Raw genomic sequence first — 16,614 nt, forward strand, 5'->3', positions numbered from 1 at the left:
TTATTTTGGACAAATTATTAGAAACTCGTAAAGTTGTATTCTAATTAAAATGTGTGTAAGGAGCTGAATTTAATAATAAAAACATCACCGTTAAAAAATTTAAAAAAAAAAGATTTTTTTAATCTTGACTTATATTTTTAATTTTGGCCGAATAACAACCTCATTTTCTACTAAATTAAAAATTGACCAATATATTTAGGTTACGCTGTGCATAATTGTAGTCCGACTGAAAAAGAACCATTCGGATATAATTTTTTGCATTGTTTTCTCCGGCATAGTTAGATTCTTTTTTTTAAATCAACATTTTTGTGAAAATAGTGCTACAATGCATTTTCCAAAAAAAAGAAATAATCACTATACAATTTTTAAAAAATTTAAAAATTTTTTCAATTGGTCTGCAAATATCGAAGCTGTTGGATTTTTCTGATTACGATAATGTCATAAACGGTTTGTTTTTTGTTTCAGAGTGCTTTAAAAACAAAACATCCAAATCCAAACAAAATTTTGACAGTTCAGTTAAAATTTCATTGATGTCAAAGTATATAAAACTGAAAAGTAGCTTTCGCTTGAAGAAAAGTGAAATATGTTGCAAACTTATTAATTTATTCGATCCGACTTTTTTTCACTTTTTTTTCATATGTGCTAAACTTAGACGTTAACGAAACTTTAACTAAGCTGTCAAAATTTTATTTACATTAGATTTCAGTGGATGTTTTGCTTTCTAAGCACTCTTTCTAAGAATGAATAATTTGGTATTTCGACGAAAACAAAAGAACTATATCATATGACATGTCATTGTGATTAGAAAAATGAACCGTTCTCAAAAATATGCAAATCAAATACAATGTCGCCCGTAATAAAAACAAAAGTTGAATGTTAATGTTTCAGTTTAAAAGTCAATCTCTTTCCGGTTTCGATTAAAAAAAATCAAAACGAGAAGCAAAATTTCCACTTTTCACTGCTGAAAATTTTCGACTTGTTACTTACCATCTAATTTCACGACTTAGCCCTAATCTGATCGACTTTGTATTCCTTAATATAACCGAGATCCTCATGATCCAGTTCGAAAAATAGACACCCAGTATACGTGCAACCCTTTTCGAGAGGGTCAGCAATCCCTATTTAATTTTTTTTCACGCTTTTCGTAAAAAAATCCTCAGTTCGGGCATAGCATTCACAAATCCGACGCTTCATTATTATCAAACCGTGACCGCTCGAATTCCCACCAACCGCCGCCGCAGACTTTATACAGAAACCTACTAAAATCACTAAGACGATAAAACATGAGTATTGCCTAGCTTACTTGGTGATGTGTATGGGTTAGCCAGTCTAAGTTAATGCAAATTTAAACATGCGATCATTTGAAACTCGCAAAGAATTGGTTGTTGTGTTGCATGTTTTGCATGTTGTTAAAGTTTAATTGAGTACCGAATCCGGGGGACATCACGCCCTGACTGACCGGCTTGGGTTGGTTCACGGGCGATGTCGGATTGCTCGCTAGTTGGTTCATACTGGGAGACGGTCCCGTTTTCGGTTTACCACCTAATAAATTGTCTAAGTCTATGTTTATGCTCCCGGAATTTTTCCACGTCGAACCCACGGCAAGATTCTTGTTTGTCGTTTGCTTTTCTGTGTTATTGTTTGTGATGGAAGACATCGGCTGGAGGGGTTGGAGTGAAGTAGGGGTCAGCACCGAACCTAGAAATGTAAACGGAAAGAATACACATACATGACATTACAACAAGCTTATTAGTCCAATAGAATTAGATTTTTACGTGCCAAAATTTAGTTCAGTAACCAGACACGTATAAATTAAGAAAAAAAAGATTCTGTGATTTCTAAATAAAAATTGAATGAACTACTTGAGTGTTAGGGCTTCGTTTTCAAAATGGCGTCTAAAGTTTGTAAAAAAGTTTTTCTTTCATTAAAAAACTAAACATTTTAGAAAAAAATGTTTTGGGTAAAAATTGTATAACAAAAATTTTGGGCGCAGCCCAATGTCATCTGAACAAATTATTGCAAAAAAATGGTTAAAAAACGCATTTTTTAAAACTTCAATATCTAAACCGAAAAAAGATGTTTTCGAAACTTTTGGAATATGTCGTAGTCCTTGACAAGTAGTGCATTTTTGTAAAATTGCAAAATATTTGATAGTAATTTTTGCAAAAATTGAGTTTTTCGAAAAAAAAAACATTTTTTTCAAGTTTCAATAAATCATACAATAATGCACTTACGTGACCCATTTTGGGCTTAAAATTTTTTTTAAGAGTTGTACTTTCCTGTGCAAATTGTGTACGTATTGCAAAATTATTGGAAATATGCGAAAGATATACCGAAATTTTAACTTCTCTTTTCGTGTCAAAAAAATGTAGATCTTTTTCTTATCGTTGAAAGAGTGACCGCAAAAATCGCCTGTGTTTTCACAATTCACAGAGAACTAAAGAAAATAGACAAAACTGTGTTTTTGGTCTCAAATTACTCGTCGTAAAAAATTAAGATGAGCATAACTTTTAGTTTTTTGAAAATTTTCAAAAATCACTCCTATTTAAGGGTTGAAAAGACGCCCAAAATGAAGAATTGAATATTGCCAATAAATATAAAAACTATTAGCATGTGAATTTTTCTAACGAATGATTCTTGATACAAAGAAAGATTTATTCTCACGACTGAAATAATAAGCATGTTGAATTAGAAAATCCACCCTTAAGCGCGCTCAGGGGGTGGAATCATCCCCAAAAATAGAGAATATCAGAAATAATTGTAAAAATTCCAAAAAAAATATAATTCACATGCTAATAGTTTTTATATCAACTGGTAATATTCAAATTCTTCATTTTTGACATTTTTTCAACACCTAAGTAGGGGCGATTTTTAAAATTTTCAAAATACTAAAAGCTATGCTCATTTCAGTTTTTTACAAGTAATTTGCGACCAAAAACATATTTTTGTGTATTTTTTTTTATTCTCTACGAATTGTGAAAAAACGGGTGAAAATCACAGGTTTTTGCAGTCACTCTTTAATTAGAATGGCAAACGTTCTACAAACAACAGGAGCCAAGAAATTTTTTTTAAAATCGCTACGACCTCATTTATTAATATTAAGGTCTGAAATTTACACAATCATGTCGTTGAATATTTTTACTTCAATATAAAAAATAGTCCACAATGTTGACCCCCTTTTTTACAGTAAACTTAATTTTGTTGGGCCCCGTTAAATGCTTGCTCCGCTCTTGACAGTTTCTTTGGAATACTGAGGTACAAAAAAAATCCTTAGTATGTTCAGTATTTGTAAATAAAAGAAAAAACAAGAATCAAAATGATCATCAGAGCAGGACTAGAGGTTCTGATAGTGGCTTCATCCCCATAGAACCTAGCCCGAGAACAACAAGGGCAGGTTAAAGATTCCCAGCTAAGACTAAGTAAGCCGGCAGCGATCAGGTACACAGACCGTGGCATAATAACCGAAAAAAATTACATAGGTACTTTATAATTGTTTTTAGAATCTTATTACATTTTCAATTGATAAACAAATTTTCGAATTCCTCTTAATCCCCAATTAATTTGCATCATTTGTAACCAGTAATGTGTCTGTTTAATATACAGGGTGTCTTGTAGGACCATATAATCATATTTTCATAAAAAATTATGGCTTTTTTGGCAAGAAATTTATTTATACATTCTTGCGACCATTTTTCTAACATTTAGATATTTTTTACATTAAATGATGCTGAAACATAATTCCCACAACCCATATCAATTGTGAAAACTCTATTATTATGCGGTTAGCCATATTTTAATTTAGAAATATAGCAATGAAAAATATGAAAAATGCGATTATCTTGCAAATTATAAGAAACAGACCCCAAATAAAATCGAAAAGAAATAAAATTTTGCATCTCTCCATTAAATTTAATATACGGTTCCATTTAAAAAAAAATCAAAATATCTGTGATTGAAGGCTTTGAATCTCTAAGATTCGTAATTACTATTTTTCTACTTGAAATAATGTATCAAGTCAATAATGTATAATAGTTTTTAAGTCATAAAATCCAAATTGTTCTATTATTGAAATTACCAGAGCTATGAGTATAGTTGTTACGATATCAATTGGAACCTGTAAATCTTAAAGCACAGAACCGTCTGCATTTCTCCTGAAATTTCTTCCTATGCTTTGACCATGATGTGTCTCTTAATTTATACTCAAATAGCAATTCGACGAGTCCGGTATTGGTAAACTAGTTCGCTGATGTAGAATTGACGGCGGGGCGATGGTTGTCAAAGCAAACTTGCATTGGTCCACTAGATCGTAAATAATTTTTTTGTATGGTACACGGGTTCACTTGGCTTTGCCAATGCAATGCAGAGCATTGCTTGGCGTGATATGTTGTTGGTATAATACGTATTATTATTTGTTCATATCCTAACCAGTAAAGGGTAATAGTTATTAAAATAAATATTACATGTAATAATTATCTAGTAATTTACCATAGCTCTCTGGGGTGGTATTCTGTAACATGGTACGGACTACAAAATGGACTACAAGAGATAACCTTGAACTTTTATTATTTTTTTTAGAAACTGTCGTTAATAATATAACAAAAAGTATTTATCAGATTTACTTAAAATATCACAAAAAATCTAAATGTTTCTGTAAAAGTTACGCTTTATCTTGCGATATTTTTTATAGCACTATAAGAAAGTTACAGAATACGGCTACTGGAGACTCTTTGAAGCGGAGGATAACGAAATAACTCGGGAAAATCCCCAAATAGTGGAACTGGTTTTTGTCGAAAGCATCGAAACAAACTCAAAAGTTTAAAAACAAAGATTTACATGTACGAAGTCCAACGTATTATTTTAAATATATATGAATGTTTGAAAATAGAGAATAGTGAACAATGTGATAAAAAAGTTAGGAAACGGATTAGCGAATTAACTAAAATATCAAAAACGACAATTTATAGCGTAATTAAAAAAGGAGACGTTATTGATCACGGTACAAAGAAGAAACGGAAAAATACAAAGTTAAAGAATATTAACAATTTTACCATAGATGTAATATGACGCACAATTTATAACATGTATAAAGAAAATAAAGTTCCTACTTTAAACATGATTCGAAATAAATTAAGCGATTATCCTGATTATAATTATAAATCTTTAGATATTTTACAAGCTTTATTACAATGCAATAAGAAACTTGACAATCATATGGTAATATAGCTCGGAGTAGTATATCTAGATGAGTCGGCAAAATTTTTCTGGACGCCTATGGATACCGTAGAATTTATGAGTTAAGTGTTTTTATATGGTTCCAATTGAGATCGTAACAACTATAATATGAAATCAATTTTAACTTGAAAACTGTTAGGCTTTTTAATATTCAACTAGTGTAACGTTTTTAGTATCTCCTCTACCAGTAAGCACAAAATGAATATTAATTCTGAAATTCTTGTAGTAAGAAACATGATTTCTCACATTTTCCGTTTGACAGTTAAAACGGTTTTCAAAATACTGAAAATTCAAACTGTTTTTTAACTTTGACCCCCTGTAGATTTAAAAGAAGCAAATTTTGGCTAAAACATTCTCATTCTTAATAAAACATCCTGTATACTTCATTTAAAAAAACAATTATATATTCACTATTAAATGTATTAGGGTCAACCTATTTCAATAAACAGATGTATTATTATTATTTAAATCAGAATTGGAAAGAATTCAATTCAAGCTCTATCACTTAAAAAATAGTAAAGCATTTCTATTAGAAAATTGTGCGTTAATCATATCGAATTTAATAAAAGAACACTTTGTTATACTGTACTAAATTTTATTAGAAAGCATAACACATTTTTCATACAAAAATCTAAATTACAAACTTAAATTTTAATTTTCATCGACATCAACTTTAAGGATATTTTCTATAAGAACCATGGCGCACCCGGCTAAATTTCTACACTCCGAATTAGGTTCTCCTCTGGCTGGGTTTAGCAAATCGCCCAACCACAACCGTATCTCCAGCAGCTCGTTAATAAAATCTTGCAGTAAAATACTCTGCGGAACGTTCAGAATGGCACTAGAAATAAGACTTAATATCCCCATCCTAACTTTAACGTCGACATGGAACCGTAAATACCACGAAAAATGGAAAATTTCCTTGCCCATCCTGGGAGCTACCGGACAATTTTTTGCCGACCACATCAACACAGCCAAAGTTTCCACGAAGTGTATCAACAGAATATAATCGCAATCTTCCTTCGTCGACTGACAAAGCATTTTATTCTGGTTGAAGCCGTACAAGAGCGGGAAAAAGAAATACCCCGCCACTTCAGCGAATTTGTTCGGTTTTTCCAATCGGGAATACTTGTGTTTTTTGAAATACCTGGTTTTGCTTTCCAATCTTTTTCGTATGACTTCCTCCGCGCTACTTAATTCTCTGGTTCTCTTGGTAACGTTACCCTGCGGTTCGTCAGGCTTTAAATTCGAAAGGCTTCCAGCCGCTCGTCTCAGAACGTCCAACATAAAAATGCGACGAGCTATCGAATACGTGCCTAAGTCCGCGTGGATCTGTTTACACAGATATTCGGCATAAAAGGCGGGGTAAACGCACGTGATTGCAACACAACTTTGAAAAACTAAACCATCAAAGTTATCTACGTAGAATCTGGGCTCCAAGGAAATCAATATTTCCAAAATTTCTAAACCGATAGCAGCGTCGTCGTCGGGTAACTGTGTAACAATCAGGTTCTCGCAGTTTTCCAAACTCAGCGCAAACGTTTCATGATCCTCGGTTTCTAATAATCCGTCTCGTAAGTCTCTTAAGTAGGCGGGAGGGTTTTTCTTCGCTACTTTAACATCGTTTGATAAGTCGTAAGGCTCCAAGTCATCGTCGGAGTCTAATTCGAAATCGGTATTGTCTATTATTTTAATACCACGATTCGGTTTAAGAGATTCAGACAATACAACTTCGTTTTGCGGTTCCAACGCTTTCCTACTCCTAAATTTACGTTCCGGGGGAATATATTCGAAGTTTTGATCATCACTTGCTGTAAGTTTTGTTATTAGTTCATCTACCGTTGTATTAAAGTCACATTTTTGTTTAAAATATTGTTGCATATCCTCGTCGATTATATTTTGCAAGTTGGTGACGATATTTTTACTCTCCTCTTTTAAAGTATCGTAATCGAATTTTAATTCCATCTCTGACCTATTTTCCGATTCTTTATACAAAAAGTTTATCACTATTTCTCCGGTTTTCATTCCAGAACTTCTAACTAGGTCTACCGTAGATTCCAGGTGCACCGAAATGCCAGAGAAAATTAATTTTTGAATTTTTGACCTATCGTGATCGTTCAAACCGATATTTTGCAGGGAGTTTATAATATACACGATAGTTTTGGAAATAAATATATGCTGCTCGACGCTAGTATGGCTTATAGACGATCTATCTGCCCAAATCGTCAGTAAATTTATTAGCAAGTTTACTAAATGGAATTCGGAAGAAGAACTGAGATAAACGACTAAATTTATAACCAAGTTGGAGTAATCTTTTTCGAAACAAGTCAGAAGAGGTATCTTGGTGCATAAAACGAATTTCCAATTATCGTTTTTTATTAATTGTTTCCCCCAAATTTCCGTAATAGTATATTTTTCCGGATTTACATTCAACAGAAACAATTTCGCCGCAATTTCCACTGCGGGTTTATCGAAACACTTGAAAATGTTTTGAAATATTTTTTTATACAAATGTGTTTTGTTCGTTACTTTATTAGTTAATACAGCTGCAATTTCTGTAAATACTATTAGCACTTCAGAATTCAATCTTTCATTGAAATTTACAAAAACTTTACTTAATATGTTGGAGATATTTTGAAAACTTACGCAAGATTCGTACTTCGGGTCCAACTTTATACATTCCGATACAAATTCTATTAGTTGTAGGATGTTTGTAATTAAAAATTTTGTGAAGTTCTTCGGAACGAAAAAATTTGGTACGTCACCCTCCAAAATATTAGCGACCCTATTGGGTAAAGAAATTAACATCTTTAAGATATTATTAAAAGACGTCAGTCTGTCCTCTTCAATAAAATTATCGTTTATATTGATATCAGATATGTGATGAAAAACGCAGGCAAAAAATCCTTCGGATTGCAATGAAATTTGTAACAAAGACACAATTACGTTGGCTACTTTTTTCCGATCTGCCCGTAAATGTTTCATAAGACATTCAAAGTTTTCTCTAAAAATCGTACGGTCTTCAACGCAAAATAAATTTTTGACGGATTCATACAATTGACCTCCCCTAAACGGAAAATTATTATCGAAAAGATTAACGAGTGTGTCTATAAATACGACGTAACAGTTTTCAGCGTAAGATGCAGCACAAGATAACTCATCGACATTGATTAATTTCTGAACCGTTAAAGGTCCCGGTAAAAATTCCAACAACAAATCGATTAGTGACAGAACGTTCTCGATGTCACTCTGTGACGTCAATTTCTCGAAGCTTTCCAGAGACTTAATGCCGTTGTATGTCAGTTCCTCCAATTTTTTTTGGGACGGCGTTTTCTTTGTCATTCTCACTTCCCTTCTTGAAACTTCACTCACGCACTTACTTATCAAACTCAAAGTGACCCGCGCCTCGTCTTTATTGGTATCTGTAATGGGGAAAGCTCTATGAGTTTCCCGATTTGATAACATAGTCTTTTTATTCAGTAAACTAAACACTGAATACGTAAATATAGTGCGTGGAAGAAAAATATGAAATAAATTCGTTATTTGAGATAAAGTTTCATGACGTTTTCTCGAAATTTGGGTATCGTCATCATGTATAAACAGTTTAACACGGGTACATGAAAAATTTAATATGTAAATCGTCATGTTACAGAGAACATCATCAAACCGCATTGTTCCTGATATAATAAGTTTATTTCATACTTATCTTCCACAATGTATAGTTTAAAAATAATTAATTTTTTTATCTAAAGCTTGTTGTAAGCATAAGTAAATCACTAAATCTAGTTACGGTGTACAACTTTTTAAGAAATATTATGTACTTATTCCTTGGAATGTAATCATTAATAATCGTAATCATTTTGTAGTTTAAAATTGTACAATGTTACTCATTTCAAATGGAAACACCCTTGTACAGATATAAAAATTTTGTTGAAATAAAAGTTGTAGTGATTTTTATGAAGTTTCTGTTTGTAGCAACAAAAAAACAATTCAAATTTAAATGTCGATGTGACAGATACAACTTATTATTTTAATGAAGCACCCTGTAAATTATTACATTTTTAGATGGGAAATTTTATTCTGAACAAACGTATATAACATATGTGGCACTTATTTTTAACAGTTTTATTATAAAATATGGGGAAACGAAAACAGAAAAACAAACAGTAGTTCCAACAAATAAAATTACAGAAACAGTATGAATATTAACAGAACAAGAAAAACATACATTATTTTAATAATAATTGTTCTATGTGAACCTCACTCCTCTGGACGAATAATGATTATTGATGTGATCCCATTTTCTAATAACATCGGGATTATTATCGATATTCGCAATTTCATTTCAGCCCTGTTTGAGGTGGTATTGAAAAGTGATGAACTTTTTGCCCTCTATCGAATGTCATAATTAATTTTTATATGTAATGTTTCATCTCTCCAGGACCATTATCAACTTAATTTTTTAACCCTAGAAATTTTATTACATCTTTTTGCAAGCCTTTATCACCCCCAATACTGTACTGCCACAACCCGAACCAGATTCAGACGTTTTGTCTCAAAAAATTCATCTTCAGTGTATTCGTTCCTTTATCTAATTTTTTTTTAGATTTCTATGTTTATTGAATATACACTCTAAGTATCATTAGACCCTGTGAAATCCACTTAGTTATTTAAAATATCACTAATAAAAAATTTAGATAAATTTGGAACGAATACATTGGGATAAATTTTTCGAGACAAAATGTCTGAGTCTGCTCGGGCTGAGGGGTATTAGTATTAGGGGTCGTGAAGGCTTGCAAAAAATGTTATAAAATTTCCAGGGTCATATTAAAAAAAAATTAAGTTGATGATGGCCCTGAAGAGACGAAACGTTACATATAAAAATTGATTATGCCATTCGATAGAGAGCAAAAAGTTGTCACACGACAGTGTCTTTCTTTTTTCAATATTACCTCAAACAAGACAGAAATGAAACTAAACGATTTCCAAAATTTAATTTTTTTTCAAATATTTCGAAAACTAATCATGTTAGCCTTGATTTTTTAGAGGCATAATGTTAAATTATGCAACTTTGCCCCATTTAAGCTACTTCGTATCTCTTACCGTTTCCGAGATCCCTGTAGAGAGAAGCGAATTTGTAACAGCCTGTATAGCTGTTTTTCCTAATAAATATGCCGGCTGTTGTGAATGTTGCCTCATCCGTCCAAAATTTTTGGGCGGGTATTACTTTAAAGGGTTTTAAATTATCCTTTTTCAGAACTCTGAATGCATGATTTAGAAATACCAAAATCTTATGGAAAATCTAGGATTTTCTTGGAAATAAAAAAGAATATTTAACTCCATTTTTTGATTATTATTATTATTTCTAGTCCGCTTTTTGTCTTCCAATTGATGAAAATGTCCGAACTTACGTGCCATATTCAAGAAAGTTTTTCTTGAAGGGGTGTGCCTATCAGGATACTTATTTCAGTAATCTCTGACAGCGGTGCTAGCATTATTGTTGTTATTGAAATATACTTTGACGATATTCCTACGTTCTTTGGTATAATGTATATTTTTCACTTTAATTTAACGAAAATTAATTCACAACTACTGTTTATTGTTATTTTAATTGTCATAAACCTCAAAATAATTATTGGAAACAAAATATCAATAAAATCATGGCAATCTTGAATATGCAATATGGCGGAAACATTTTTACGGTTAAATGCAAATAAAACAAAAACTAACTGTCAAAAATAAGTGCCACATATGTTATATGCTTTTGTTCAGAACAAAATTACATCGAAAAATGTAATAATTTACAGGGGGTTTTATCTGTCACATCGATATTTAAATTTGAATTGTTTTGCTACAACAGAAACCATAAAAAACTACAACTTTTATTTCAACAAAATTTTTATATCTTCAAAACTAACCGAGACAAGTGGGGTGGGAAAATTAAGTGGGACACCCTATACAAGAGGTATTTTTGACCGACTTATTCACATTTTTTTATTTAAAAGATTGAGCTTAAAAAATTGTATGAAGAACATAAATTAATTTTGTAATAGACAATGAATATTTTTTCACTAAATTTGGTATATACCACATTGAGGAGGTGCAGAATCCAGTGGCATAGTCAGATTTTAAATAAAAAATTAACTAGCCGATTTTTGTCAAATTTGATAAAAAAAAAATAATTAAAAAATTGGTTTTCAAAAAAGTTCCATTGTAGAAATTTTTCAGGATGATTTTTGCAGTAAAATCGCATTTTCTAAATGTACTTTCAGCTTTTTAACAAAATTGATTTAATTAAAAAAATCAGTGTGGTGCAGATAAAATGATTATTTTTCCAAATTTCAGGTGATTTTTGCAATAGAAAGTATGCTTGAGCTTTTCTTGTTTCCGAATAAGATGTAACGAGCGTTCAAATAAAAACGTGGTCAAGTTGGTTCTGAAAATTTGGACGTAGGGCGTAGCGTATAGCAAATGAACTTAAACGTCATCTGTCAAAGCGCTGTATCGCCGCTTTGTTATTGAAATTGACAGCTGCTATACAGCTCGTTGAGAAATGAGGTTAAGTTGGTCGCTATAAGCTACGCCCTACGTCCAATGTGTCAGAGCCAACTTCGACCACGTTTTTATTTGAACGCTCGTTATTTATTAAAAAAGTTTCATTGTTAATAGCCATGTTTAAAAGAAATTAATAAAAATATGACTTAGACACAGCAATTATTTATCAAAGTAGGGCTTAAAATCACATCGAAATTAAAAAATGTCATAATTTTTGAAAAAATAAAAGTTAAGTGTCATCGTAAGAACAAATAGAAGAGAAAATAATTTTAAAACGCACAAAAACTTACTCGAGATCAATTTTTATGACAAAATGAGAAGAGATTTTGAAAAAATGATTATAAACATTTCAAACAAAGTTTGTAGAATTTTGAATGACAAATGATTTGACATTCACCAGCGCGTTCCATTTAATATTCTCAAGTTGACTTTGGTTTGATCTTGGAGCTTAAAATTAAAGTCAAATCCAAGGTCATCAACGGTTTCTTTTCTCAATCCTGAAATGTTATTGGGGCATTCAGGACTTTTTGGGACACCCTATACAGGGTTTTCAAAAAGTTTGGAACCCCCCCCTCTATCTCCGAAAATACTGCTCAAATAAAAAAATTATTAGGACAAAAGTTGCAGGGTTTTGAGTGAGCAATCCAACGGTGACCTTGACTATGACCTTGAAGGTCAATTAGAGGTCAAGTTGAAAATTTTAAATGGAACCGTATACTTTCGACCCCAGAAATGGTAAGAGCGAAAAATTTTACGTTCGAACGTGACTGGCCATGACCTTCAAAGTCGTTTACAGGTCAAATCGATTTTTAATAAATGACCCGATATTCCTCGCTCTTTTCATTTCCGGGATCAAAGGTATACGGTTCCATTTAAAATTTTCAACTTGACCTCTAAATGACCTTCAAGGTCACCGTTGAATTGCTCACTCAAAACCCTGCAACTTTTGTTCTAATTTCTAATTTCTGATACAGAGGGGGGTTTCAAACTTTTTGAAAAACCCGTATATCAATCAATATTTATTCAAAGATCGTTCAATGACTATAAACGATGGAAAGTATTTACTCATTACAAAGCTTCGTTTACCAACGGCCAAAAAAAATTTACGCTTTCACTACTACAGTTAAACGAATATGTTTTGGAACTTACCCGACCCTAATCCGTCCAAGAGATCATTATTTGAGCTGCCAAGTAACCCTAAATTATTATTCGCCGGCGTCGAAATCGCCGACTGAGGCTGAATACTCAAACTGCCGAAATCCGACAGGTCCCCTAACAAATCGTTGCTGTTGCCCTTCTGGGGTTGTTGGGCCGGTAGCTTGGCCGCGTTTACAAAACTATTCCCTAGAAGGTTTTGGCTCTGAGCGGGACTACCTACTTGCGGCGCGCCTCCGATATAATTATTGCCGGCGATATTCGGGTGAGTACCGCCTCCCACGTTCAAGAACAGATTAGGAACGTTCGCAGTCGTATTCGGTGGCGGTATCACGTTCGGCACCACATTCGGCGTAGGGCCTAGTAAGTTAGGCAAGGCGGAGAATTGCTGGTTGCTTTGAGCTACGTTGTGTGAGAAGGCCGAGCTGAAGTCGGCGAAACCGTCGTCTTGCTTATGTGCGGCGACAGCAGCAGCGGTGTTGTGCTCGAAGGCAGTCTCGAAATCTCCGAATTCCGATGCGGACTTGGACTCTTCTTGCGCTTCGCTGGCTCTCGGGTTGAAATCATCGTTTAGTAAATCTCTATCGCCCTGGGGCATCGGGCTTTGACTAGTCGCTCTACCGAAATTAGCTGCTGCCCCTAAATCGACTTTTTTCAGCGGTTTGTTTATTTTTTTGGGGGAATTCGTTAAAGAAGTGTTTATGTTGATATTGACGCGCTTTTCCACATGCGTTGGGCTATTGGGCTGTTCGGTATCTTTGTATTTCTTTATGTTGTTTGCATAATTGTTTTGCTTCGTCTCTGTATCGCTATCTTCTTTGTCTACGTCGTATTCTTCGTCGAAAGTACGATCTCTGTAACGATTCGTGGAATTGTCGTCCCAATCCTCGTATCCCTCTTTATTGTAAGACTTATCGTCCCAAGTTTCCCGACCTGACCCTAAAATGCACATCTACTTTATTAATTAAATAAAACTTTGTTTTTTTTGTTAAAACCGTGTATAAAAACAAATCTATTATGCAACACTTCTCACTGAATTAAAAAAAACTTACTTTGGATAATTTTGTAATGTCTATTATTCAAAAAACAAGTTTTATTAACGAAATCCATACCCACGGTTCTGTTTTAGTTGCTAAATTATTTTATTGAGGAGTTAAGTAAGTTTTAACAATTTTACGGTTTGATAAAAAAATGACAGGAAGTGTGCAAAGTGATGACTATCTACCCATACAATTATCCTTCGCATTTAATTTGCACGATAATATCAGACCCAATTGTAATTGGAATTGTACCTGTATAGCTAAATTGTTGCTACTTATTTACAATATTTATTTAACAATAAATTTAGTTATTCCTTCAAGTAATATAGAAATTTTAATTAGTGGTTTCAAATTAAATACTAATCGTAAATGCTGTAATTGCAAGTTAATATACTGATAAATATGAAATTACCAGCCATTATATGAATTATTATTTAATGAGGTACTGTTTTTGGGAAAGTATATTAAATGGTCTGTATTGAGAAATCGACAAGGTCGAATTCCGTTCAATAAAAATTGCCCCACAGCCGTTTGCATGCAACAGAAATTATTTTAAAAATTACACATACTTAGGTGTTATTATAATTAATATGAAGTATCGGCAATAGTACATATAGCCACTACATTTTTCTGAGAACTATTAATTGTGATAATAAACGTAAAAGCAAAAAAATATCACCATACACGACCATTTGAAAGAAAATTAATAAGAGCATAAATCAAAAACACGATTAGTGAAATAATTACCAAACAAGTCCCTTTTCTTTTCAATCTGTTCAATGAAACAAATTCTTTTATATTCCATTTTAGTGAAATAATTAAAAAAAACATCAATAATTGAATATTAAGAGATGGGACATTTTTTAAAAAGAATATGCAAATTATTACTATGAATTGCATATCTAAATGAAATGTGATATACATAAATACATATTTATTGCAGATTGAAGGTTGAATTTCATTTATATCAGGTAATTTAGGATAATCTATACAAGTATTAAATATTATATATTAAATCATTAATTTTTAATGGCAGAAATCAACTTTCTTTTTCAATACAAAGCCATAAACAGGTTCAATGAAACCAATACCTTCAAATATATTTTTTAAACATAATTTGCATACTTTAAGCATAAAAAATATTTGTGTAAATATTCTTTTCAATGCCATTTAAAAAAAAAACAGTAAACTTTAAATAAAAACCGCCACCAAATTTTTTACTTAAATAGAACTTACCAAATCTCATTCCAATCGTGTCTGAACTCATGCCAATATATTTGTCTTTATTTTTCTTAGCTTTCTTGCGTTCCTCCCTCAGTCTGTCATCATCCTGTATGAAGTCTATGAGTTCTTTCACCTTATGTCTTATATTAACACCCTGGTCTTTTCCTATTTCATCGATATATGTATAATTTTCTAAGGACCTTAAATCATAGATATGTTCTCTAGCCGAGGTCACCACTCGTTCTGATCCATTTTTAATTAAATAATTTAGTACCAAAAGTGACTAAAAAAAGATTGGTATTAAATAAAATATTAAACAATAGAAATTTTGTACTTTGTATGTTCTTCGCCAGTGTTGCTTGTTATCTTGGAGCATTCTTTTCCACAGCATTGACATCACTTCTGGGAAATGTTCATATGTGAAAGTAGAATGAGCTAATTCTTGCATTATTTGTCCGGTGGGGCCCCACGCTTCGTCGTTTGTGGCCTCCCTGACTTTTGCCTCGATCTCGGTATAATTCATAACAACATTTGTCCTAAAACAGAAATAGACTAGTAAACTATAATGTCCAAGTTCCACAAATTAAAATTGTAGTAAGTACTTCTACTGTGTTAAACAAAGTAAATAGTCGAATGACAAGTATATTAAAAGAAAAAAAGATAAACATCTGTTTTTATCATTATTTTTAATTTACTTACACCTTATCTGCGAGTTCTCGCACTTTCCACATACTAAAAAGATTTTCCATTTTCAAATTTTTGAGATCTAAATATTTATAACATATATATTTCCTACTTCACTTATAAAAAAAAATAGTACACTGCCTAAAGTTTGCAAAAACGGTGACTTGGCCAGCTTTCAGCCATATTAACTTTAATTACTACGTCATGAAAAGACTGCCAATGTTATAAAACAAAATATGAATTGGAAATAATATTATTTGAATATTATGGCGGATCTGTAAATCTTTCGAATTCTTTTTTATATCTCTAGCACATATTCGAGTAAGTGATGGATTTTTTCAAGAATTGTGATTAGCCAATGATCCACAATTTCAAAATGAAATAGTTAATTCATTTACAAAATACATAATTCCCGGAATTATGTTTTTTTTTTCTTCCAGTTTTTATACTTTTCAAGCAATTCATTTCCTTCCAATGTGGAAATTACTTTTTTGCTTTTTATTTAATCAGTTTATTTATTTGCGTTAGTGTAAGTTGGTGTAAAGTGTAGAGACACCAAGTACACTTTTCTCTAGGGAAGAAATAAGAATACCTATAAAAATCATCTTCAAATATTAATATTCTGCTGCTTCCTTTTTTTCCACAATGTTGATAATTCAAAATTATACTTTACATACTTAGTTATCAACTTATAACACAATTTTAGTTCCTTGTGAGCACTATT

The 16,614-nt window shown here is 32.2% G+C and overlaps 1 protein-coding gene across 2 annotated transcripts; it reads right to left on the reverse strand.

Annotated features, from left to right (window-relative positions):
• Positions 1-315: 315 nt before the first annotated feature.
• Positions 316-16,074, reverse strand: LOC108914665 (clathrin interactor 1). Of its 2 annotated transcripts, none has more exons than XM_018720515.1 (5): positions 15,906-16,074; positions 15,541-15,742; positions 15,219-15,489; positions 12,937-13,881; positions 316-1,698 (listed from the first exon to the last, which is right to left on the reverse strand). In XM_018720515.1, the coding sequence occupies exons 1-5, from the start codon at positions 15,953-15,955 to the stop codon at positions 1,358-1,360; spliced, it is 1,809 nt and encodes a 602-aa protein (XP_018576031.1). In that variant the 5' UTR covers positions 15,956-16,074; the 3' UTR covers positions 316-1,357. The 2 variants fall into 2 exon arrangements, with proteins under 2 accessions (XP_018576031.1, XP_018576030.1); XM_018720514.2 differs by lacking the exon at positions 316-1,698 and adding an exon at positions 5,834-8,654.
• Between the last annotated feature and the right edge of the window lie 540 nt (positions 16,075-16,614).

Source organism: Anoplophora glabripennis, unplaced genomic scaffold (genome assembly GCF_000390285.2).
Source record: "Anoplophora glabripennis isolate ALB-LARVAE unplaced genomic scaffold, Agla_2.0 scaffold902, whole genome shotgun sequence".
In the NCBI taxonomy this organism is placed as follows: Eukaryota; Metazoa; Arthropoda; class Insecta; order Coleoptera; family Cerambycidae; genus Anoplophora; species Anoplophora glabripennis.